General features: G+C 39.7%; 1 protein-coding gene across 1 annotated transcript in view; it reads left to right on the forward strand.

Moving 5' to 3' along the window:
* The window catches only part of LOC121439092 (N-chimaerin), a 141,223-nt gene that overhangs the window by 30,719 nt on the left and 88,029 nt on the right, over positions 1–22,475 (forward strand). The window contains exons 2-4 of the mRNA XM_041639591.1: positions 10,830–10,868; positions 14,910–14,965; positions 19,803–19,834. Coding sequence (XP_041495525.1) covers positions 10,830–10,868; positions 14,910–14,965; positions 19,803–19,834 — 127 coding nt within the window. The remainder of the gene's footprint in view (positions 1–10,829; positions 10,869–14,909; positions 14,966–19,802; positions 19,835–22,475) is intronic.

The raw sequence follows: 22,475 nt of genomic DNA on the forward strand, positions 1-22,475 counted from the left end.
TAGGATTTGTGAAGCCCCACTTGTCAGTTGTTGGCTTAATTGGTTTGGCTACTTCTAAGGATGGATTTAACTGACCCAATTTGACCATGACTTTGCAGGCTGAATTTTAATGATTTCAGTTGAAGTGTCTTCTTTCCACAGTTTGAATCATTTTCTAGGAAAAAGGTCCAGTCAGGATGTGAAGTACCTAGAAATTTAGCAAAGCTCAGTTTTCAACGCTTTCTCATTTTAAATTTATTTTTACAGTAAATAGCCTTTTATTTACTGTGAATTGTTTCCAAGAAACTTCTTGTAAGGGTTTATTTTCTTGTGATCCTTTCAAGCACTAACAGTAACACTTTTTTGTTATTTAATCTTTGGATGGTCTTGTTTTAAATGATCACTTTATTACAACAGGGGTTTGTGGTCATGTAATTATTTTGCCATGTCCAGATACTGCATAGAACAGAATGAAAGTGGAAGGAACTCACCATCAGCACCTTGAAATTGTAGATAAAACAGCACAGGGAAGAAATGCTTTTGTTATCAATAGATGCTCTTTGCTGGACTTATTTTAAAAATGAGACAGGGTCTCCTGTACCCTAGGCAGATCTTGAATTCTCTGTGTAGCTGAAACAAGCCTTGAACTTCTGACCCTCCTGCATCCACCTCTACGTGCTGGATTCAGAGTTGTAAACCACCTTGTGGTTTATGTGGTGCTGGAGGGTAGAACCCAGGTCCTCTGCATAGCAGACTCTACCATCTGAGCTGTATCCCCAACTGTAAATATTAATACAGAAGCCAAAGTTACTCATTTTTAAATCATAGGCAAACTAAATGTGTATACTGAAAACGTTTTAAAATGTTTAAAGTGTTCATGAACATTAGTATAATTAATAGTGTAAACGTCATTTAAAATTGAATGTTGTCCTCTCTCTCTCTCTCTCTCTCTCTCTCTTTCTTTTTTGTGTTTTTGAGACAGAGTTTCTCTGTTGTGATGCTGGCTGTCCTGGAAATCACTCTGTAAACCAGGCTGGCCTCAAACTCAGAGATCCACTTGCCTCTGCCTCCCAAGTCCGGATTAAAGGTGGGCACCACCATCGCTTAGCGAATGTTACCTTTTAATGAATATCTATTCTGTGATTTAAAAGTTGTTTGGCGGGCCCGGCTGTGGTGGCGCACGCCTTTAATCCCAGCACTAGGGGAGTCAGAGGTAGGCGGATCTCTGGGAGTTCGAGGCCAGCCTGGTCTACAAGAGCTAGTTCCAGGATGGGCACCAAAGCTATAGAGGAACCCTGTCTCAAAAAAAAAAAAAAAAAGTTGTTTGGCTTAGGCTTTTACAAAGGAGCAGCGGAAGATCGTCACTCTCACATGTTCTGCAGTGGACCACTTTCCCTTTCAGATGGAAGTTGAGCAAGTTTACCTTCACCAGAGAAGTATCTTAAACCAAAGAATACCACACACTATGTGCTGGTCCACAAAGCCATATTTAATAAAAAGAATGAGATAATTTAAAGCAGATTTTCCTCAAAATTCAGCCATCTTTTAACAATATATGTCTATATATTAGGTACAGAGAAGATCTAATTGAGGAAAGTATAAAGATTCGATTATATAATGTTTTAATCTCAAAGAATCAGAACATTGGGTATTTATAAATAGTTTGAGTTCTGCCAACCATTACATGAGCACTTTTGAAAAATGCCTCCTAAGTAGCTCAGATGTTAATATTATAACATTATAATTTATAATATTATAAAAAGTACAACATATAAATTTAAATATGTATAATTTATAATACTATAAAATAATTATCCTAGATGTTTTACTGTATATTTTTAAAACTTCTATATACAGACACAGATAATAACTTGAAATATATTACTATTTTGGGAAAAATGAGTGTCCTAAAACCACGCAGCAAAAAATGTAACACTAATTCCTGTAAATATGTTTACCTTTAAGTTTAAAAATCCACATGAACTTTCTTTAAATTTCTAGGAGTAGTCAAAATAAAGGGAAATGTAATTAAGAAACTGCAGGTTTTTTCTATAACAAATTCTTGACATTCTACACTCTTATGACAGGAAGTAGAAGACCCCAGAAGGAAGGTGGCCCTTTACTGTGTGTAAGTTGATTAGAAGAATGAGTGGTTTTCTGCACCTCACAGTGGGAGGGAGCATGTGTTCATGTTAAGAGCCTTATAGAACCCCGTGGGCGTCGTTAAAAGAGTTTGCATTCTCAGTTCCATGTTTTCTTTATCTTTCAAATAGTTAAACTTGCAGTTTTTGTTTAATTATTATTTACATTGTGTGTGAATGTGTGTGCGCATGCACACATATACATGTGGTGTTAGGGCAAGTGTGTCGAGGTCAGAGGACAACTGGTAGGAGTTGGTTCTCTTCTTCTACCCTGTGTGAGTCCTGGGAACCCTGCTCAGGACAGCTGACTCGGCAGCAAATGCCTTTACCAGCCCGGTCTTCTGTGTTCAATCTTAGTTTGTTTGCTGTTGCTGTTCTTCTAAGTTAGTACAAAGGTACTCTTCACTACATAATTTCCTACAGAACATAAAGCTGTTTTTGAAATTCTCATTAGAGACACCTCTTTGGTATTTCTGAGACCTGAGAGAATATCAGCATGTGTCTGGGCTCCGTGGTTTAGATGAGATCTTGGTTGAGAAAAGCTGATTTAGAGTCGGCTGCTGTTACTGTTTCTGTAGATGTCTCCTGGTTCCCTCATAGTTTCTCCACTGCCCCTCTTCCCATATATACACATAGGTATACACATACTTACATATTTTTATTTTTTTAGATGAGATAATTCATTTGTGAGATCATTAACTTAGTCTGTATTTTCATAGTTTATTTATTGTGCCTTTTTCTTTAATTTTCCTGAGGTGTGTGCGTGTGTGTGTGTGTGTGTGTGTGTGTACATGTATATATTAAGTTTTTCAAGACAGGGTTTCACTGTTTAGCTCTGGCTGTCCTGAAACTCCCTTTGTAGACAAGACTGGCCTCGAACTCACAGAGATTCGCCTGCCTCTGCCTCTGCCTCTGCCTCCGCCTCCTGAGTGTTGGGATTAAAGGTGTGCGCCACCATCACCCAGCTGAGTTTTATATTTTTGCAGTGTATCATGGAGGAGAATGTCTCAGAAGAACCCACCTTATTTACCCACTCAACTACAGATGAAGCTTTTCCTCCACCTTCCTGGGCCTTGCTTAATGCTACGGGGTGGGATTTGTTATTGTTGTTTTTATTATGATACTGGGGATTGCTTAGCTTCTGTGTTTTGGATGTTAATTCTTTGTCAGGCATGTAGTTTATAAACATTTCTTCGATCCTATAGACTGACTTTTTTTTTCCATTTTTTTATTGAGAAAAGGAGAAAAAAAAAAACAAGTTTCCACCTCCTCCCAGCCTCCCATTTCCCTCCCCCTCCTCCCACCCTTTCCCCCCTCCACCCTTCTCCCCCTCCCCCCACTCCTCTCCCCCTTCCTCTCCAGTCCAAAGAGCAGTCAGGGTTCCCTGCCCTGTGGTAAGTCCTAGGTCCTCCCCTCTCCGTCCATTTCTAGGAAGGTGAACATCCAAACTGGCTAGGCTCCCACAAAGCCAGCACATTACGTAGGTTCAAAACCCCGTGCCATTGTCCTTGGCTTCTCATCAGCCCTCATTGTTCGCCATGCTCAGAGAGTCCAGTTTTATCCCACGCTTTTTCAGTCACAGTCCAGCTGGCCTTGGTGAGTTCCCAATAGATCAGCTCCACTGTCTCAGTGGGTGGGTGCACCCCTCGTGGTCCCGACTTCTTTGCTCATGTTCTCCCTCCTTCTGCTCCTCATTGGGACCTTGGGAGCTCAGTCCAGTGCTCCAGTGTGGGTCTCTGTCTCTATCTCCATCCATCACCAGATGAAGGTTCTATGATGATATGCAAGATATTCATCAGTATTGCTATAGGATAGGGTCATTTCAGGTTCCCTATCCTCAGCTGCCCAAGGAACTAACTGGGGACCTTGGCTTGGGCATCTGGGAGCCACTCTAGGTTCAAGTCTCTTGCCAACTCTAAGGTGGCTCCCTTAACTAAGAATTGTGGTTCCGTGCTCCCCTGTCCAACCTTCCTTTATCCCAATCCTCCTTTTTCCCCAAGTTCCCCCCATTCTCACCTTCTCCCTTTTCTCTCCCCATCTCCCCTTACCCCTATCCCACCCCACTCCCAAGATCTCAATTTTCTCCCTGGCCATTTTGTCTACTTCCCATAGCCAAGAGGACAACTATATGTTTTTCCTTTGGTTCACCTTCTTACTTAGCTTCTTTGGGATCACCAATTGTAGACTCCGTGACCCTTGTTTATGGCTAGAAACCAATTATGAGTGAGTACATCCCATATTCATCTTTTTGGGTCTGGGTTACCTCACTCAGGATAGTGTTTTCTATTTCCATCCATTTGCATGCAAAATTCGAGAAGTCATTGTTTTTTACCGCAGCATAGTACTCTAATGTGTAGATATTCCACACTTTCTTCATCCATTCTTCCATTGAAGGACATCTAGGTTGTTTCCAGGTTCTGGCTATTACAAATAATACTGCTATGAACATAGTTGAACAAATGCTCTTGTCATATGATCGGGCATCTCTTGGGTATATTCCCAGGAGTAGTATTGCTGGGTCCAGGGGTAGGTTGATCCCGAATTTCCTGAGAAACCGAAACACCGATTTCCAAAGTGGTTGCACAAGATTGCATTCCCACCAGCAATGGATGAGGGTACCCCTTCCTCCACAGCCTCTCCAGCAAAGGCTATCATTGGTGTTTTTTATTTTAGCCATTCTGACAGGTGTAAGATGATATCTCAAAGTTGTTTTGATTTGCATTTCCCTGATCGCTAAGGAGGTTGAGCATGACCTTAAGTGTCTTTTGGCCATTTGAACTTCCTCTGCTGAGAATTCTCTGTTCAGTTCAGTGCCCCATTTTTTAATTGGGTTAATTAGCATTTTAAAGTCTAGTTTCCTGAGTTCTCTATATATTTTGGAGATCAGACCTTTGTCTGTTGCGGGGTTGGTGAAGATCTTCTCCCAGTTAGTAGGTTGCCTTTTTGTCTTGGTGACAGTGTCCTTTGCTTTACAGAAGCTTCTCAGTTTTAGTAGGTCCCATTTATTCAATGTTGCCCTTAATGTCTGTGCTGTTGGGGTTACACATAGGAAGCGATCTCCTGTGCCCATCTCCTGTAGGGTAGACTGACTCTTATTTCCCTAATGCTTATCACCTGTACTAAGCCAGGCCGTCTTTAGCAGCTGCTCATGACCCAGTCATCTGTTGTCTGGTTCTCATTCCCAGTGGTTCTGAGGATGTGAGTCTGACATATTTGTGTTCTTGATCTGGGTAGATTTTCTGATGCAATCAGAGAGCTGCCAAGAACTCTTAAGACATTCCTGGAGGTGAGAATCTACTGCTTAGTGGTTCTTGGTAACTTTCTTTGAGCGAGCTCCTGCTCTGTGCTAAGAGAACAGAGTTTCCAGTCCCCTGTGCTCTCATCTCATTTATGTGTTTCCTATCAGGTGGGAGGTCTCTTAGCCCATTCTGCCCTGTAGCCGCATACACTGAAGAAATGGTGGAGAGTAGTCATTTCAGAGTGCAGACCACGGACCCCTAGGTTCCTAGGTTTGCTTTTCCCCAGAATATTACAGAGTCAAACTAGTTTTCATGGTAATTCCAAGATATTCAGCCTCTATCATCATCTAGTTGAATCTTCCAAAGTGATTTGGCCTGTGATGTAATGATAGCTATACATAGGGAAGTCTAGCTGTGTGATAACTAGGCTCAACATTAACATGATTTGTAAAGTGGAAAACCATATCCTTTCATTTTTAGCACTTTTTCTTTTTAGTCTTGATAATTTCTTCCCTGGGTATAATACATTGATCACACACCCCACCCTATTGTTTCTACTTTTCACCCTCATCAACCTTTCCTCTCCTTCCTTCAAGACTTCCTCCCATTTTCTTTTTGTTTTGTTTTGGTGTTGTGATTTTACTGCATCCGGGCCTTCAGCATGAGGATGGCTATGAATGTACCCATTGGACCATGGGGGCTCACCAGTGGCTACATCTCTGACGGCCCTGATGCTCCCTTCCAGCATTCGTCAGCAGCTAATTGTTCTCCAAAGACGATAAGGTTTTGTTTTAAAAATATTATTTTTCATAAAAATATTAATATGTAATGATAGTATTTATTATTATTTTGTGAAATGATGTTCATGAGTGTGGGCTTACCCCAGTACATGGTGGAGATGAAAGAACAACTTTTTGGGATTTTGTTCTCCCTTCCAGCTGTGAGTTCTGGGAAGCAAGCTTAGGTTGTCAGACTTGCTTGGCAAGTGCTTTTAGTTGTAAATCTGGGTTTGTTATTTTTCAATGAAATGAAATAAAATATACTATCAAAATTTCTGTTTTTATCTTTTATGAGTATCATTACTCATAGTTGGATATCCCAGTTCCTTAAAAGGTTGATATCCAAAATACTCAAAATTCAGCAATTTTAAAAAACTATCATGATGCCAGCCATGAAAATTCATCTGACAGCTTGTAGTCAAAGCAGATGCTGTAAGCATTATGTAAAATCACATTTAGTTGAGCATAGGGTATATGAGACATCATGATGTTTGTGTTTAGACTTGTCTTATCCCCAAGACCGCTTACTGCGGTTATACCAGTACTCCGTGTCTGAGGAGATCTGAACTGAAGCACTTCTGAGGATCCCAAGCATTTGGGACCCTCAACCTAAATCAATAAATATTAGCAGCTTTTTTAGAATTCAGATTTCTAAAGCCAGAAAGGTTGTCAGGCAGTGGTTTATAAGGCTTAAACTGTTTTCAGAAACAGACTAACAGGAAGATGGAGTCTTATTATGTAGTAAAGGTATTTCCCAATTGTAATTGTTTAGTTTAATTTCCAGCTCTTGGCATTTTGGTCATGTTTAGTCACTTAGTCTTTGTCTGCAGCCCCCACCACTACTACTTCGAGTACTGACAGTGTTCCTGCACAGAACCATACCCTTTGCTTTTGATTATTATAAAGAATATTGCAGTGATGATGCTTATCAGTATTATTTAAAACTTGACTTTTACAGTAAGCTAGAAATACAGAAACTGCCTTCCAAGATAAGCAGAAAGAGCTAGTAGGCCTGTCACATGACCTCAGGGTTAAGCAGACTCCTTTGCCTTTTAGTCAGTGCTCCGGATAGTAAGTGATTCAGCCTCTCCCTGCAGGCTTTGAACCCCAAGAGGCCTCTTTAGTCTCAGGGTTCCTCTTCCGAAGGCCAGAGAGATGGCTGCAGTTTAATAGAACACCACTTCCCCTTCTTGTCTCTGTTTCGGTTAGTGTGTCCGTGCACACACACATGGTCCATGGTGTGCACATAGTGATCAGAGGACAACTCAGGAGTCAGGTCTCTTTTTTGTCATTGGTGTCCATGAGTCAAACACATGTTTTCAGGCTTGCTGTCATTTGTTTGTTTATTTCCTTGTTATTATTTGCTAGAATTAAAGACGAACTCTGCCATCTTGGTTGATAACTACTTGTATAACTCTGATAGGATGCTGTCAGACCATGGCCAAGGCCACTGCAGTGACTCCGGTGAAGGTCAAGATTGCAAGTATTTGGTTCCCTCTTTGACTTCACAGTGTAGTGTGCCAGGAGACCGAGGTCAAGATCCAGCCTCTTCCTTAGGCTGTGTCAGCTCTGTCCTTCCTAATAAGCTTAAAGGTCTTTTGTGGGGCTCTTAATTACTATTTTTCAATTAATATTTCTTTTTACTTAAAATATTTTATATTTTATTATTAATTAGATTGGTTCTTTGACAGTTTTATACATGTATTTTTTACTTTTGAAATTAAAATATAACTATGCCAATTAATACTTACAGACTAGTTTTCTTTAAGAATGAATGCCTCTTCTTATTAGTGGGGCTTGATGTGGGTGGCTTTTGTGTGACACAGCTCTTTAATTTTGAACTTCAGAAATCAATTTTTTTTTTGTCGTGTTTGTTTTCAAGACAAGGTTTCCCTGTGTAGCCCTGACTGTCCTGGAACTTGCTCTGTAGACCAGGCTGACCTTGAAGTCAGATATGCGCCTGCCTTTGCCTCCTGAGTGTTGGGATTAAAGTCATGCACCACCACTGCCCAGCCAGAAATAAATGTTTGAGGTGTTATTTTTTTTTTCTTATAGGAGTTTAGGGTCCCAGATGATTGCTGTCCCTGAGTTTGACAATAATTCTGTAGATGGAGAGGTTGTGTAATAGGTTAGAGGGATTAAACTCTCCCTAGGGCACTGGTTAGCATTGTGAACTATCCTCAGTCAGCATGGGAAGTGGGGGACGCCTCCCCAAGTAACTCAGCAAGTGGGCAGTGATTGGTGCAGTATAGGACTTCTGGTTGGTTGTTATGAAAGTTTTATGGATGGTAGACATGGAAGCTGTGTTGTGATCAGCATAAATATAATCCTTCATTTATATGCCACATGTCTTCCTAGTTCTATAACTAGACTATTGAGCTCACTCTATGAATCAACTGGGAGGAAGCCTTCTAAGCTCTTACTGATATTCAAACAGGAGGCCAATAAAAGCCTTCTTAGTGGTCTTTTCTTGCTTGTGATCTTTGTGGGTGGTCGGCAGGCTTAGGTGCTAAGGACAAAAGGAGGGAGGGGGGCAATTGTGACAGTGCTAACAGGTGGGACAGCAGCTGTTGCATCAGAAACTTGACAGAAAATTCCAGAGAGCAGAAACCGCAGGGAGCTAAGGAGATGAGAAAAGGAAGGATGCTGAAGATGTGTGGCGGGGAAGGGGTGGGGTGGGGGGAAGGGGGAGGACGGACTGTGAAGAGATGAGGATGAGAAGCTGTGGGCCCTAGTGGCTTAGAATTCCAGGGAGCTACCAAGAAAGAAGAGCCAAAGAGTTCTGATACTCAAGGCCCACGAGCTGTAACACAAGCCTTGTAGGAGCTGAGGGTCACAATCAGGGTGTAGAGCCAAACCACAGATCATTCCTGCCTCTGTCACTGGAAGTTGTGTGCTGCGCATTGGTTGTTAGTATAGGGTTGCTAACAGACAGCCTAGAGCAGTAGCTTCTGAGTTTCCTCACTGTGATACCAAGTGCAAGGTAGGGACTGGATGACTTCCAGTCTCCTCGTTCACTAAAGACCACCAGAACCCACACTTGCCAGCATGAGCTATTTCATGGAAAGGGTGTGTAAGTTTATCCCAGGTAGGAGATATGCTTGGCGCAGGGTCAGGACAAATAAAAAAGTGGAGCTCCTGCTCTCCTGTCTCCTGAGAGGGCACATAGTTGTCCTTCATGGTGTGACTGTCTACAGGGAAGAGGAGCGTTTCCTGTCTAGACACTCAGGACTTCTCCACATATCCTTTGGGCCATTGGTACCTTTGTGGTTGGTTAGCTGGTACCATCCAAAAACTGCATTCTCAATTTCATTGCTACTCTCTGGGCAGCCCAAGGCAAGCCCAGATTATTTCCTGGGAGCTAAAGGCAAAAGCCATATTTCTCCTTGAGTGGAATGACTGTAAATTGAAGAGGCTATAAAACAGGTTAGAAGGATCCAACTTCCCCTAGGGCACTGGGACAGGGGTTAAGTCCTCATAAACATTGGGAACTGTAGAGGACTCTGCTTATAGTTCAGATACACGGGGATGCATTTCTACATAGCACATTAAGGCTTTGTCTTGTCTAATTTTTTATTATCATTTTTAAATTTTACTTTACTTTTTTTTGAGACAGGGTAGCACTATCTAGCCTTGGCTAGCCTGGAACTTGCTATTCTGACAAGGCTGGCCTCAAACTCTTAAAGAGATTTGTCTGCCTCTGCCTCAGGAGTGCTAGGATTAAAGGTTGGGAATTGAGAGCTGGATGTTTTGATTCTGTGATCATTTTACTGAAGTGTCAGGTTTATCCTCAATAAACTTTCCAGGATTTTTCTTGCCTCCCTGGGGACAGGATCTCCTAATGGGTTCATTTTAGATGTCAGTAGAGCCAGGTGATGTGACTGGCCACATCTTTCCACACCAGAACTGTTTTGTCTGTTCCTTTGACTCCATAGTCTTGCAGAGGCTTTGGCTGGCAAACAACTCCTTAGCTGTCCATGGTCAGTGAGAATCTAGAGCACACTTGGCTCTTTGCCTTTCTGTAATTTATCTTCTCTTCACATGCCTGGATTTCCAGCTCCTTCCACTGCATCCTGAAACTCAAATAGAGTGAGAGAAATGGATTGAAGAGCAGATGTTCACATCCTGTTTGCTGTTGGTCCCTGGGGACATGCTCTTCCATGGGAGCGATTCTCATTTCCTGGTTTTCACTGTCCAGGACATTTGACCACGAGGATTTGTTCCTGCACTCTCCTCTCTTCATGTTAGTGATTAGCTAGCTCTACAAGAGTCCCCAGAATTAGTGGGGGAAAGCAGAGACATCTGTGAAGGTTAGCATCATGGAGTCAGCTGAATTGGAAAGGAAAAAGTCTAATAATATGAGGAATTTTGGGGGTGAAATAAGCACTTAGCCTAAACATGGTTTTATTGACTACTACTTGATGGATATAAGAAATGATTATGAGAAGTCAGAATCAACTGTTTTTTTTATGTTGTACAACTGAGTAGACACAATAACTTTCTTTTAAGTTTTTTAAAAATAGTATTTTAAGAAAGTAAGGATCAAAGCTAAAAAAAAAAATCTTCTCATTTTAGTGCCTAGCACTAAGACAGATAGAACATAGCCAGTATATGTACCATGTTAGTTAATGATTGAAGCATCTTATTTAAGTAATATTCAGTAATATTAACTTGGTAATCTATTCTTTCAGATACGGATGAATACAGACCTCCCGTTTGGAAATCTTACTGTAAGTATACAAATAAATTTTATTGTGTAGATTTTAGTGTTTTTGTAAGTAATGTAAATATTCACAACAAAGTTTGGGATTAATATAAAAGGGATATTTGTGGTGAATGTGTTTCTACAAAGCTCTGTGTGGTTTACTGTCTGGAGAGCAACTCACCTGTTTTAGTGTACAGAATCCCATGTAGATGATTTGTTTGAACAGCCGATAAAGCTAATGCATGGAGAAACTAATAATTTGAGCAATTTAATTATTCTGATCTCAATTCTTTATGTGACAAAAGGAATATATATGATAAATGTGGGGGTCTATCTTAAAAGAATTTAAGTCAGTAAAAGAAGGTAAAAAAATATTTAAAAGTGCTTTCTCAAAATATAAAAGGTGTGTGTGTGTGTTTGTGTAGCTGACAATTCTGTTGACAGTTTTGGATTAAAAGTGAATTCAGAATCTTTCTTTGATATGACTTATATCTGGTTATTTAAAAAAAACTTCTGAAAATTTAATCAGAATCTGTACTTCACTTTTTTGTATGTGCTTTTTAAACTTAAGTGGGTGATTTACTGTCAGATGTTGCTGTATGTGTCGGGTTTTGGTGGGATACATCTTTCCGCAGTGTCTACAGGAAACATTATTCACTGTGATTCTTTAGAAATAGTTACATTTTATTCACTTGCTTTGGTTGTGTGTGTGTGTGTAGTGTGTGTGTGTGCATGTGTGTACGTGTTGTGGTGTAGTATGCATATAGAAGTCAGAGGACAGTTTGCGGGAGTTGATTCTCTCCTGTGCGGGTTGCTGGCCTCTGCCACCCTCTGAACCATCATACTGTCTCTTACTGAAAGTTTGAGACAGTTATTTTTCCTCTGTTCTGTGCGTTTTCCTCTTCGGGAATAATTAAACTTATAAAAACACAGAAACAAAAAAAACTGAAAATTAAAAACCAATAGGGGAACAGAATTGTGTTTAGTGCCCTTCTTAAACAAACATAAGCATGGCAGTCAGCAAATGAGTGCCGCGTGTGCTGGGAGGAGCAGTCGGGGGGAGGTGGATGTGCCTCGTGGGGAGCAGCTCAGAACTGGCTCTTCTGTTGTTGCCACGGACCACTCTGAACCTGCTGCTGTCACAGCTGAGGTTTGTGTTTTAAGAGAAATGGGAATTTCCTGTTTCTTTTATTGTTGAAACAAATTTAAACCGAAAGCAAACAAACCATATGTGAGCTGATTTTGACTTTAAGATACTAATTTGTGATCTCTGAATTTGATTGTTGTTATTGCTAGGGACTGAGAATTTTATTAATAATTCTATAAGCATTGACACTTCTAACATACGTTAAGTTCTATACTTGTCTATCCTGTCATCTTGAATTTAGCTAAAAACTCCCCACAAATAAGTTAATGATTGCCAATTTTAACTCAGTTATGTTTCAATTCAAATTATCAGAAGTTCTAAACTAAGGGGAAAATGACTGAATTAATTAGACCTTTTATTTTGGAAGAGAGCAGGCATACAGTCTTGCTATGTATGTAGGCTTGACTAACTTGGTACTCATTATGTAGCCCAGATTGGACTTGAACTCATAATAATCCTCCTGCTTCAGTCTTACGAGTTTTGGGTTTATAGATTTGTGCCACCACACTTGGCTTGTGTGTGTAATTATTATTATTATTTTGTTCCTGTTCTGTTTTTGTTTTTTGTTTTTTGAGACACAGTTTCTCTATGTAGCCCTGGCTGACTTGGATCTTGCTCTGTAGTCCTGGCTGACCTAGAACTCAGAGATCCATCTGCCTCTGCTTCCTGAGTGCTTGGATTAAAGGAATGTGCCACCACCACCTGGCAGTTTGTATATAATTTTTTAATGAAACTTTTCACAGGTGTACTATGAATATAAACCTGCTGTATTTGATTATCAAATGTCCATATACATATAGATTTTGCATATTACTTCAGGAGGTGTCTTATCTAGAGACTTTTCTCCAAGTAATAGAACCATTTTGGGCTATTAGAAGTACTGAAAGAAAATGAAAATAAATATACACAATTTATTGTTAGGAAAAACACAGGGGTGAAACTACCCCAGTTCTTTTGTGTGATGTTGTCACCCCTTTATTTTTATTGGCTTATCTTACTGTTTACTTACTAGATAGGCAGATGTTTACTAATTATAACAGAAACTTCAGTCTGTGTGCGTGGGGTCACATTTACTTTGGTTCTAATGGTGCTTTTTTAATCTTCTTGACTGTGGCTCAGTTGCCATAATTGGAGTTTTATAGGTGACGGTACTTTCTGTAACATTTATTTGACAAAGAAGACAACATTATAGACAAAAGTAGAGTTGTGAACTGGATTTTAACCTTGTCATTATGCTTACCACTAAGGAGCCATGGGCATGACTGTCTCACGTGGCGTTTGTCTCCTTGTAGGTGGAGGCATAGAGCTCTCTCTGAGTGATGCACACATCCTCCGTGTCAGGCCCAGTGATTTCAGTGTTCTTTCCTTTCTTCTGCATGTCAGAATTATCCCCCTCACATCCTCCCTTTAGTCTGTAGGTTCACTTTAGATGAAGTGTAGGAGTACTTTAGATGAAGTAAGGTATGTTTTAGGACTGACCATTTGGAATTGATAATCAAGTGATACGCTCTTCCTTGGGGAAGACTGTTCCCCACTGCTCTCACCATTCCTTAGCTGCCTGTACTCAGTTCCTGTTACATCATGGCATTATGCAGGTACTATATCCTACTGATGAACTCGAAATGCATCCAGAATCAGACATTACTGTAGTAAGCTTCATATTTTAGTATTAATTATCAACATATAATGCTCTTTATGATATGTTTCCTGTCCAGCAGGGATTATTGTGAATGTTTCATGTGTAGTTAAGTAGCAGTAGAGAATACCAATGTGTTCTGTATTTGTTCTAACTATATGTGTTTATATTATCTAATTGTATATATTCACATATATTTCCATGATATATATAAATTACAATGGCCAGAGATGGAACCTATAAAATGATACTTCATTCAAATGAGTCATGCATTGTCTGAAGTCCTAGATTTTTGGATAGTTTGATGATGTTGACAAACTATGAAGTATTGCAGTATTAATTTAAGTTCATTTACCTATGAGTGCACTTTTAGAAACAGGAAAAAAGCAATCTCAAGAGATGAACTCCCTTCCTCTGACAGCCACGATTCTGTAATTTAAAATCTAGTGTAAGACTGGAAAAGGTCGTGCTCTCAGTTCAGATTTCATGCATCCTTCGGCCAGGTGCCTCAGTGTCCCATTCTTTCTTGTGCTGAATCTGCCCATATTGAGTAAGTCCTAAGAACTTGGTCTCTGAAAGTTTGTTTTTAAGGAGATTATATTTGAAAATAGATGTTTGCAATAAAAGTAAGGAGAAAAATAGTGCGTATTCTAACTTCTGACCTATAACTCCTTATTTTAGTCTCGTGCTTGACAGTAATGTGCTTTAAGCAGTGAAGTACTACTGGTTTATATTAGGAAAAACAAAGAGTGGATTATAGAGAAGAGTGTAAAAATTATAGTACCAACTTATTCTAGAACAGTGCTTATCAGCTGCGACCCTTTAATACAGTTTCTCATGTTGTGACCCCAACCATAAAATCATTTTCATTACGACTTTGTAACTGTAATTTTGCTACTGTTACGAATTGTAGTGTAAATGTCTGTGTTTCCTGATGGTATTAAGCAATCCCTGTGAAATGGTGGTTTGACCCTCAAAGGGGTTGTGATCTACAGGTTGAGAACCACTATTCTAGAAGATGTTTGTCTGGATTATGATTATATACAGCCTTGATTGTTCTATAAGATATTTGTGTGGATTATGATTTTTCTGCTTGTGTTCTCCTAAAATTTGATAACTTTCAATTTGGTTGACAGTCTTTGTTTTGTTCATAACAAATTTATATTTAGCAACAAAAAGGATATAACTGTTTTCTTATAAGTTAAAAAAAAGGCAATTTATTCTAGTATGTTCCTAAATCCTGTATAAGGGAAAATAACACTTTGATGTCTACCTTCTTGTAGTGTACCAGCTGCAGCAGGAAGCCCCTCATCCTCGAAGGATCACCTGTACTCGTGAGGTGGGTGTGACGCACACAGCACAGCATATGCCCTTTCCTTCCTCTGTTTCCCAAGACTGACCTTCCTTGGAGGCTTGTCTGGGGGTGTAGCCATTCACTCTGGTTCATTGTATTAGTGGTCTCATGGGACATGCATGCTGTTTACAACATTATATAAAACATGTTTGTATAGTTTTAAATTATTTTAATTTTCTTTAGCTAATTACAGGTTGTTCTTACATTTTAAAATTCCAGCCAGGCAGTGGTGGCACAGCCCAGCACTCAGGAGGCAGAGGCAGGCAGATCTCTGAATTTGAGGCCAACCTGGTCTACAGAGCAAGTTCCAAGACAGACTCCAAAGCTACAAAGAAACCCTGTTGAAAAAACAAACAAACAAAAGTTTTATTCCTTATTTATTATAATGAACTTGAAAATTTCATTGTAGAATTATTGAATTATTTCTTTTATTAAAAGATTTAAATCATAATGATAATGTAAAAAGTGAACAAAAATTGAGCCAGATATGTGACCTTTAATCCCAACACATGGAAGGCAGAGGCAGGCAGACCTCTGAGTACCAGACCTCCCTGTCTACATAACAAGTTATACACAAACACACATGCAAACAAATACACACACACACACACACACACACACACACACAAAACGTAGAAAGAGGGGGCTGGATATGGGTCGATGCCATGTAAATACATTGTATACATGTATGAAATTACAAAAAAGTAAAAAGAGAAAGCACTTCAACAAAATAAGCAAGCAACATGGATAATTACCTAGGAAAGGTATTTTCATATAATATGAAAAGATGCAAACAGCCTACTCCAAATACCCACACAAAAAGCTCACAGAAAAATCATGGAGTCGATTTTGTGTTGGCCAACTACTCTTGGGCATGGGTCCTGTCCTGAATGCGGTTGGTATACTTAGTGAAGAAAACTGACTTTCCCTGTGCCAGTAGGTAGCCATTACAAGTAGCTTCTTGGTTGGGGTGGGACAGTATCCACTTCCACTCTCAGTGCTGGGGTCTTGTCTTGTTTGAACCTGTGCTAGTTTTGTGCATGTTGCTCAGTCCCTGTGAGTTCATATGTGTATCAGCCTCGTGTCTGGGAGACACTGCTTTCTTGGAGTCATTCACACCCCTGGGTCTTAAAAGATCTTTCAGCTTCCTTTTCTGAATGGACCTTAAGGGGATGTATATAACGATGGCATCTCTCACTCTCTGCACTGTCCAGTTGTGGGTCTCTGTGCTAATTAACATCTACTGCAAGAAGCAGCTTCTCTGTTGAGAGTTGAACAAGACACTGATCTCTGGGTATAGAAATGTACCATTAGGTGTTATTTTTATGGCTATATTCCTTTTGCAATATAATATGTGAATGTTAGCTTTTATTCTGTATATTTGTGTGTTTATCTAAATAACCACAGTTTAAACCAGTGTTTAAATAGCTAGTAAGGGACCTGGGGGACAGGGAAGGGATCTTCCAAAGGAGGTGAAATATAGTGTTCCAAAGAGATACAGGGAAAACTAGAATAGAGTTAAATCAGGATGGGTATGGGAGAGTAGGGTAAAAAAGGGAATTTGGGAAGCGACAGCTAACACTAAAGACATTTGAAAAGCCATATGGAAACTTACTAATGTAGAAGCTTCCTAAAGTATATGCATATATGAAAGAAATTTAAATGGAGACACCATATAAGGGGCGAGACAATGCTCCAACCAGACAGACATATTATGCCACCAAGTAAAACCTCCAGTGCCAAGAATGGGCTGCATCTTGTTGCCAAAGGACTCCCATAAACTCTCCCAAACATCAAAAGTTATTGCCACAGCTTTTCGTTACCTTCTACCCCCCAGACGACAAGGCCCTATTGCTGACAATTCCGTTTATATCACCAGACATGGATAACTTGAGCTGGTACCCAACTGGAAGCTTCACCTTAACTGACCAAAGTAGCTTAACCTCAACTGACTAATGTTTATGATGCTAGAAGGTACTTTGCATGTTACCGGAGGAGAAAAGTAATTATCATTATTACCCTTTGACCTATAGCAGTGACCACATGTAAGATATGTTGATCTGGTAATATCACATATGTTATGGGAATAGGTGACCACTTTTTATTTATTTATTTATTTATTTTGGATTTCTCTGTATAGATTTGAAGCCTGTCTTAGAACTCCTGTCACTGCCTCCTGAGTGCTGGGATTAAAGACTTGAGCCACCACAGCCTGGCCACTTTTTTTAAAAAATTCAATTTAATTTCACTCCATGATATAGTACCCATACCTGATACTGCTAAAGTGCTCAAGACCTGAGACTAGACATTTATGTTTTTATTCCTTCCATCGATTAACCAGTATTCACCGAGGGACTGCTTTCTGCTAGATCCTCAGAATTCAAGTCAAAGCAATATCTCTCTCTCAGAAGAACCTAGAGTCTCCATAGGGAGTGGAGCAGATTAGCCAGTAGGACCAATTGGCTAATGTATCTGGTGTTTGTGAGGTTTTTTTTTGGTTGGTTTTTGTTATGTTTTGTTTTGTGTTTTTGTTTTGCCCCTTGCAGGAAAGTTGTAGTAGAGAGGCAAAAGATCTATCTATATAGGCAAAAAATAATAAAAAATGTTTTATGTCCCAAATATAGAGTTTAGACCTTGTCCTTGTAGTCATAGAAGTAAAGGTATTTTAGGCACTAAAGCATATTAGGCTCGAGCACGTGGCTGCAGTGTGGAAGGTGGGTTAGGAAGGTAGATGGACATTTGAAGGTGCGGGACAGTTGTCTATATTCTGTCAATTATGTTCTAATAAACACTGATTGGCCAGTAGCCAGGCAGGAAGTATAGGCAGAACAACCAGACAGGAAGTAGAGGTGAGTCAGTGGAACAGGAGAATTCTGGGAAGGAGGAAGACCATTCCTCCCCAGTCCCGTCCCAACCACAGAACAAGGAAGATGTGATTGCCCTGCTGCAAAAGATACCAAGCCACGTGGCTAACATAGATAAGAATAATGGGTTAATATAAGTTGTAAGAGTTAATAAGAAGCCTGAGCTAATTGGCCAATCAGTTTATAACTAAAGTAGACCTCTGTGTGACTTCTTTGGGACCTAACGACTGTGGGAACTGGGCAGGACAGAAAACCTCAGTCAACAGACTGTTTTATGAGTTTGTTGTCATACTTCTAAGGATGCATGGAAGGACCTATATCACTATTTGGCTATTAATAGGAATCCCAGTATTAATTTGATCTCTACCACTTGGACAGACAGTATCTTTAATAACAAGTGTAACTTTTCCTGCTACTCAGTTTCCTCTTGTATCATACAGTCCAGCACCTGTGCTACTTGGTGCCTGTCCAAAGGAAATGAATTCATTATGTTAAGACATATCTACACTCTGATGTTTTGCTGTATTAGTCACAGTGGCTAGTCAGTGGATGATGCAATACTGTATTTCACACCAAACATAGCCTTTAAAAGAAGCAAGTCCTATTATTTGCAACATCATGGATGAACCTGGAGTGCATTATATTAAGTGAAATAAGCCAGGCAGAGAAAGTCAAACAGTCATAATCTCACTCTGTAGAATCTAGACCGCTCAGTGCAGAGGACCACAGTGTGGGTAGTAGTTATAGATGCTGGAGTGGCTGGTTACTGGAAAGGTGTTGGTTAAGAATACAGTATTTCAGTTCAAATAGAATACTTTGGGAGTACAGCTTTTAAATATGTGAGGTAATGCATGTTAATTATTTTAGCCATTCCACAATGTACATGTGGTGTGGGAAGTCCTTCTGTATATGTGTTGCTTTTATTGGTTAATGAATAAAGAATCTGTCTGGCCTGTGATAAGGTAGAGTAGAGCTAGGTGGGAAAACGAAACTGAACTCTGGGAGAAAGGAGGCAGAGTCAGAGAGATGTCATGTAGCTATCCTTAGGCCATTTGCTTCTCCTGTACTTTCTCTTTTTCTCCTTGCTTAACAAACTACCTATGACAACAAAACTGTTTTATTGTGTTTCTCACCTTTACATTGTATTCTCAGAATTGGACAGTTTTGGTTTTAATTCAGTGATGTCTCCTGCATATAAAATAGGTATGGGGCTAACAAGATGGCTCGGGGTAAAGGCACCTGCTGATGACCTGAGTTCAAGCCCTGAGACCCACATGATAGAAGGAGAGAGCCACCTCCTGCAAGTTGTCCTCTGACCTCTCTGCTCATGGTGGAGCATTCACCCCTCTCTTCTCCTCCCCCAGACACACAAGCACAAATAATGTAAATAATTTTCTTAGAAAATGAAAAATGCCTATCCCATGTTTTCTTTTCACTATTTCTGGAATGAAATGGGTGATTTCCCTCTATCTACCCAATAGGAACTCCTCAGAATCTGTGCTTCGAGATATGTCACTGCTAGGAAATGCTGTGGGCAGAGAAGCTGATGGGAGCAGAAGGTCGATGCATGCTAAGATGTTTGTGACCAAATGGAGAATATAGAGCGATAGGGAGGGAGAGTGCTGGGGAGGGTGGGGAAAAACCACCATCTGTTGTGACACTGTTACGACATTAAGTTTTTTGGATATTTTATTCTTTGAATAAGTGGTTATCTTTTCTAATTCATTAGCGTCTAGAAACAAAAGATAGTCTAGTTTTACTGTTTACACACACAGAAACAGGTATAGAGAGATAAAAGATCTAATCCAGTTAACTGATAAACTTACAGTCCATCTTCTGCCTGTTATTATTACTCAGATCTCTTGATATGTGTTAGTTTATCGTATGGAAATGGTGTTGGCTTACATTGTATATGTTTAGATTTTCATAAGTATTCATTGTTCTTCCTTTTTCTGTAGGTAGAAAACAGACCAAAGTATTATGGAAGAGAGTAAGTATGGATTATCAGAAAATACCTTGTAGGTTTATATGTGTAAAAGATACAGGTAAATGCATGCTTTTGGAAAAATACAGGATGAAAGAAATATTCTAGTTTGGTGGGATCCATTTCTCTTTATCTGATTACAGGTATAATTCTTACAGGTCTAAAATGGAAAATAAAGGCCACTATTAAAAGAAAATGCCATGACAAAGTAAATATGCTATAATGTTAAAGAAACAAGAAGCAAGCCATGTAAATGCTTACTCATAGATTAATATCAAGAAAGTGTATATATTTATGTACTAATACAATAAAACATACAAATAGATTCAGTGGGTTCAGACATTTTATTACATATTGCCCCCTTTTTTCTAGTTTTCAATATTATGTAGTCTCTTTCCAAAAAAAGCGATTCATGTTATCCAGAGACATTAAAAAATTTTGTACACTACCTTCTGAAGATGTCTTCTTAATGCTATTTATTAGGATAGAGCATCACAGTGAAGTCCTGCTTCCTTCTGTGGTGGAATTTCTGGCATGTGCCCATGCAGCAGTCCCCTTTCAGGTTTTACAGAATTTATATCTGTGCATATACATTTGCAGCTTGAATTTTCTGCTTAATATTGATAATGAGCGTTATAACATTTTCAAAATTGACTTCGTTTTAGTTCTATCTTTGGGCAATAGGCTATACTAAAAATTATTCAAAATGTTGTTTTAATGTCTAAATTCTTAATTTTTCTTATTATTGAGAAATAGTAATATAGCACTTTGAACAAAAGAGTAAAAAAATCACACCCCCTCCCTTTTTCGTTTTGTTTTGTTCTTGGTTTTGTTTTTCGTGACAGGGTTTCTCTATGTAGCTTTGGAACCTGTCCTGGAACTTGCTATGTAGATCAGGCTGACCTCGAACTCACAGAGATCCGCCTGCTTCTGCCTCCTGAGTGCTAGGATTAAAGGCGTGGGCAATCACCAGAAAGCAGATCAGTCATTCTTAACCTTCCTAATACCGTTACCCCTTGGTCCAGTTTTTGTTGCTACTTCATAACTGTAATCCTGCTACTGTCACGAACTGTAATGTAAATATCTATGCTTTCCAATGGTCTTAGGCAACCCCTGTGAAAGGGTTATTCAACCCCCCAGGGGTTGCTCGTCACAGGTTGAGAACCACTGCTCCAGATAAAAATCTTTGTTTTTCATTGGGGTAATATCAAATAACAATGTATACAGCAAGTATTTATAAATTATTTACAATTCCAGGTGTGTTTTTTTAGTCTTGGAATGGTCCATAGGCAGCCTGCCTGTGCACTGAGGTGAGAGTGATCACATAGCTGAGAACCTGCCCTTTCAGTCTTAAGAGTTACTCAGTTGCTCTCTCATCAGGAGAACTGGACACGGAAGTGGATCAGGTTTTCGGCTGGAGATTATGGGTTAGGGAGGATTACTCTCTAATGCAAATAGTAACTCTCAGAACCTCTCACTGCACACCATTTAAAGGGATACAAATATTGGACCACTTGGTATGAATCCTTTTAAGGTTCTTTAAATTTCATTATTAAAGTGTGTTCCATAATTTGAATTTGATTGCCTTTTAAGGTAATCTTTGTTTTAAACAGCTAGCACCTTTTGCCAACTTGATTCACTGATGGCATGGTGCATACAAAGTGCAGACAAGGGCATCACAGAACAAGTCGTGAAGACCACTGCCATGTCAGAGGTTGTCTAGTCATATGTTATTGCTTAGTTATTTTTCAGTAATTTTTAATTCCTTAATGATTTCTAGGAACTATGATTTTTTTTCCCCTTAGGAAAATGAATGGGAGACATAGGCAAGTTTGTGTGTGGCCTGTGTTACCTTTTTTTTATTGTTGTTTTGAAGACAGGGTTTCTCTGTAACAGCTCTGGCTGTCCTGGAAATCACTCTGTAGACCAGGCTGGCCTCAATTTCGCAGAGATCCTCCTGCCTCTGCTGGGATTAAAAATGTGTGCCACCACCGCCCGGTTTGTGTAGTGTTTCATTTATGTCTCCTCCTCTGGATGGGACTCAGTCTCCCAGGAGTCTGCTGGGATTCAGGTTCTTTTCTGATAGTTTGTCCTTAGGTAGATAAAGAGAGCTCAGAAAGACTTTTCCTGGTACTGGCTGTTGTCTCGTGCTGTCAGAAGAAGATAACATACTAAAGCAACACATTTGGGGTGGCGTGGCCTGTACTCTTTTATAGTCTTTGAGTTCTAAAAGAACATGGCATATGACTTCACGAACTGAAAACCCTCATACAGGTGTAAAGTGATTCCGTACTTTAGATGTTTGCTACCGCTGCTGCTTTACTTTCTGTGTTCTGTATCGGGTTGTTGTAAATGAATCTTTCCATAAAAGATGCATTTATTATTTGTGTTTAGTCTTCCTTTTTTTTCTTTGTTAATGAAAGATAGGGTTTGGACAGGAAGCCAAAGCAAGTGCTGTTGCTTGTGGTCTGAGTATTCAGCAATGCACATTAAGCACATTATTGGGTGATCATGCCAATTAAAGACAGCCAGGGGCCTGGGAAGTTGCCACCATGGACTTCCAGCCAGAAGCTTGGATCATAGCACCAACTGGGAAGAAGAAATGAGATAAATTCTGTGGATTATTCTTTAGCAAGCCCATATGGTC

The sequence above is a fragment of the Microtus oregoni genome, unplaced genomic scaffold (assembly GCF_018167655.1).
Source record: "Microtus oregoni isolate MIOR12 unplaced genomic scaffold, Mior012 000060F_002, whole genome shotgun sequence".
NCBI lineage: Eukaryota > Metazoa > Chordata > Mammalia > Rodentia > Cricetidae > Microtus > Microtus oregoni.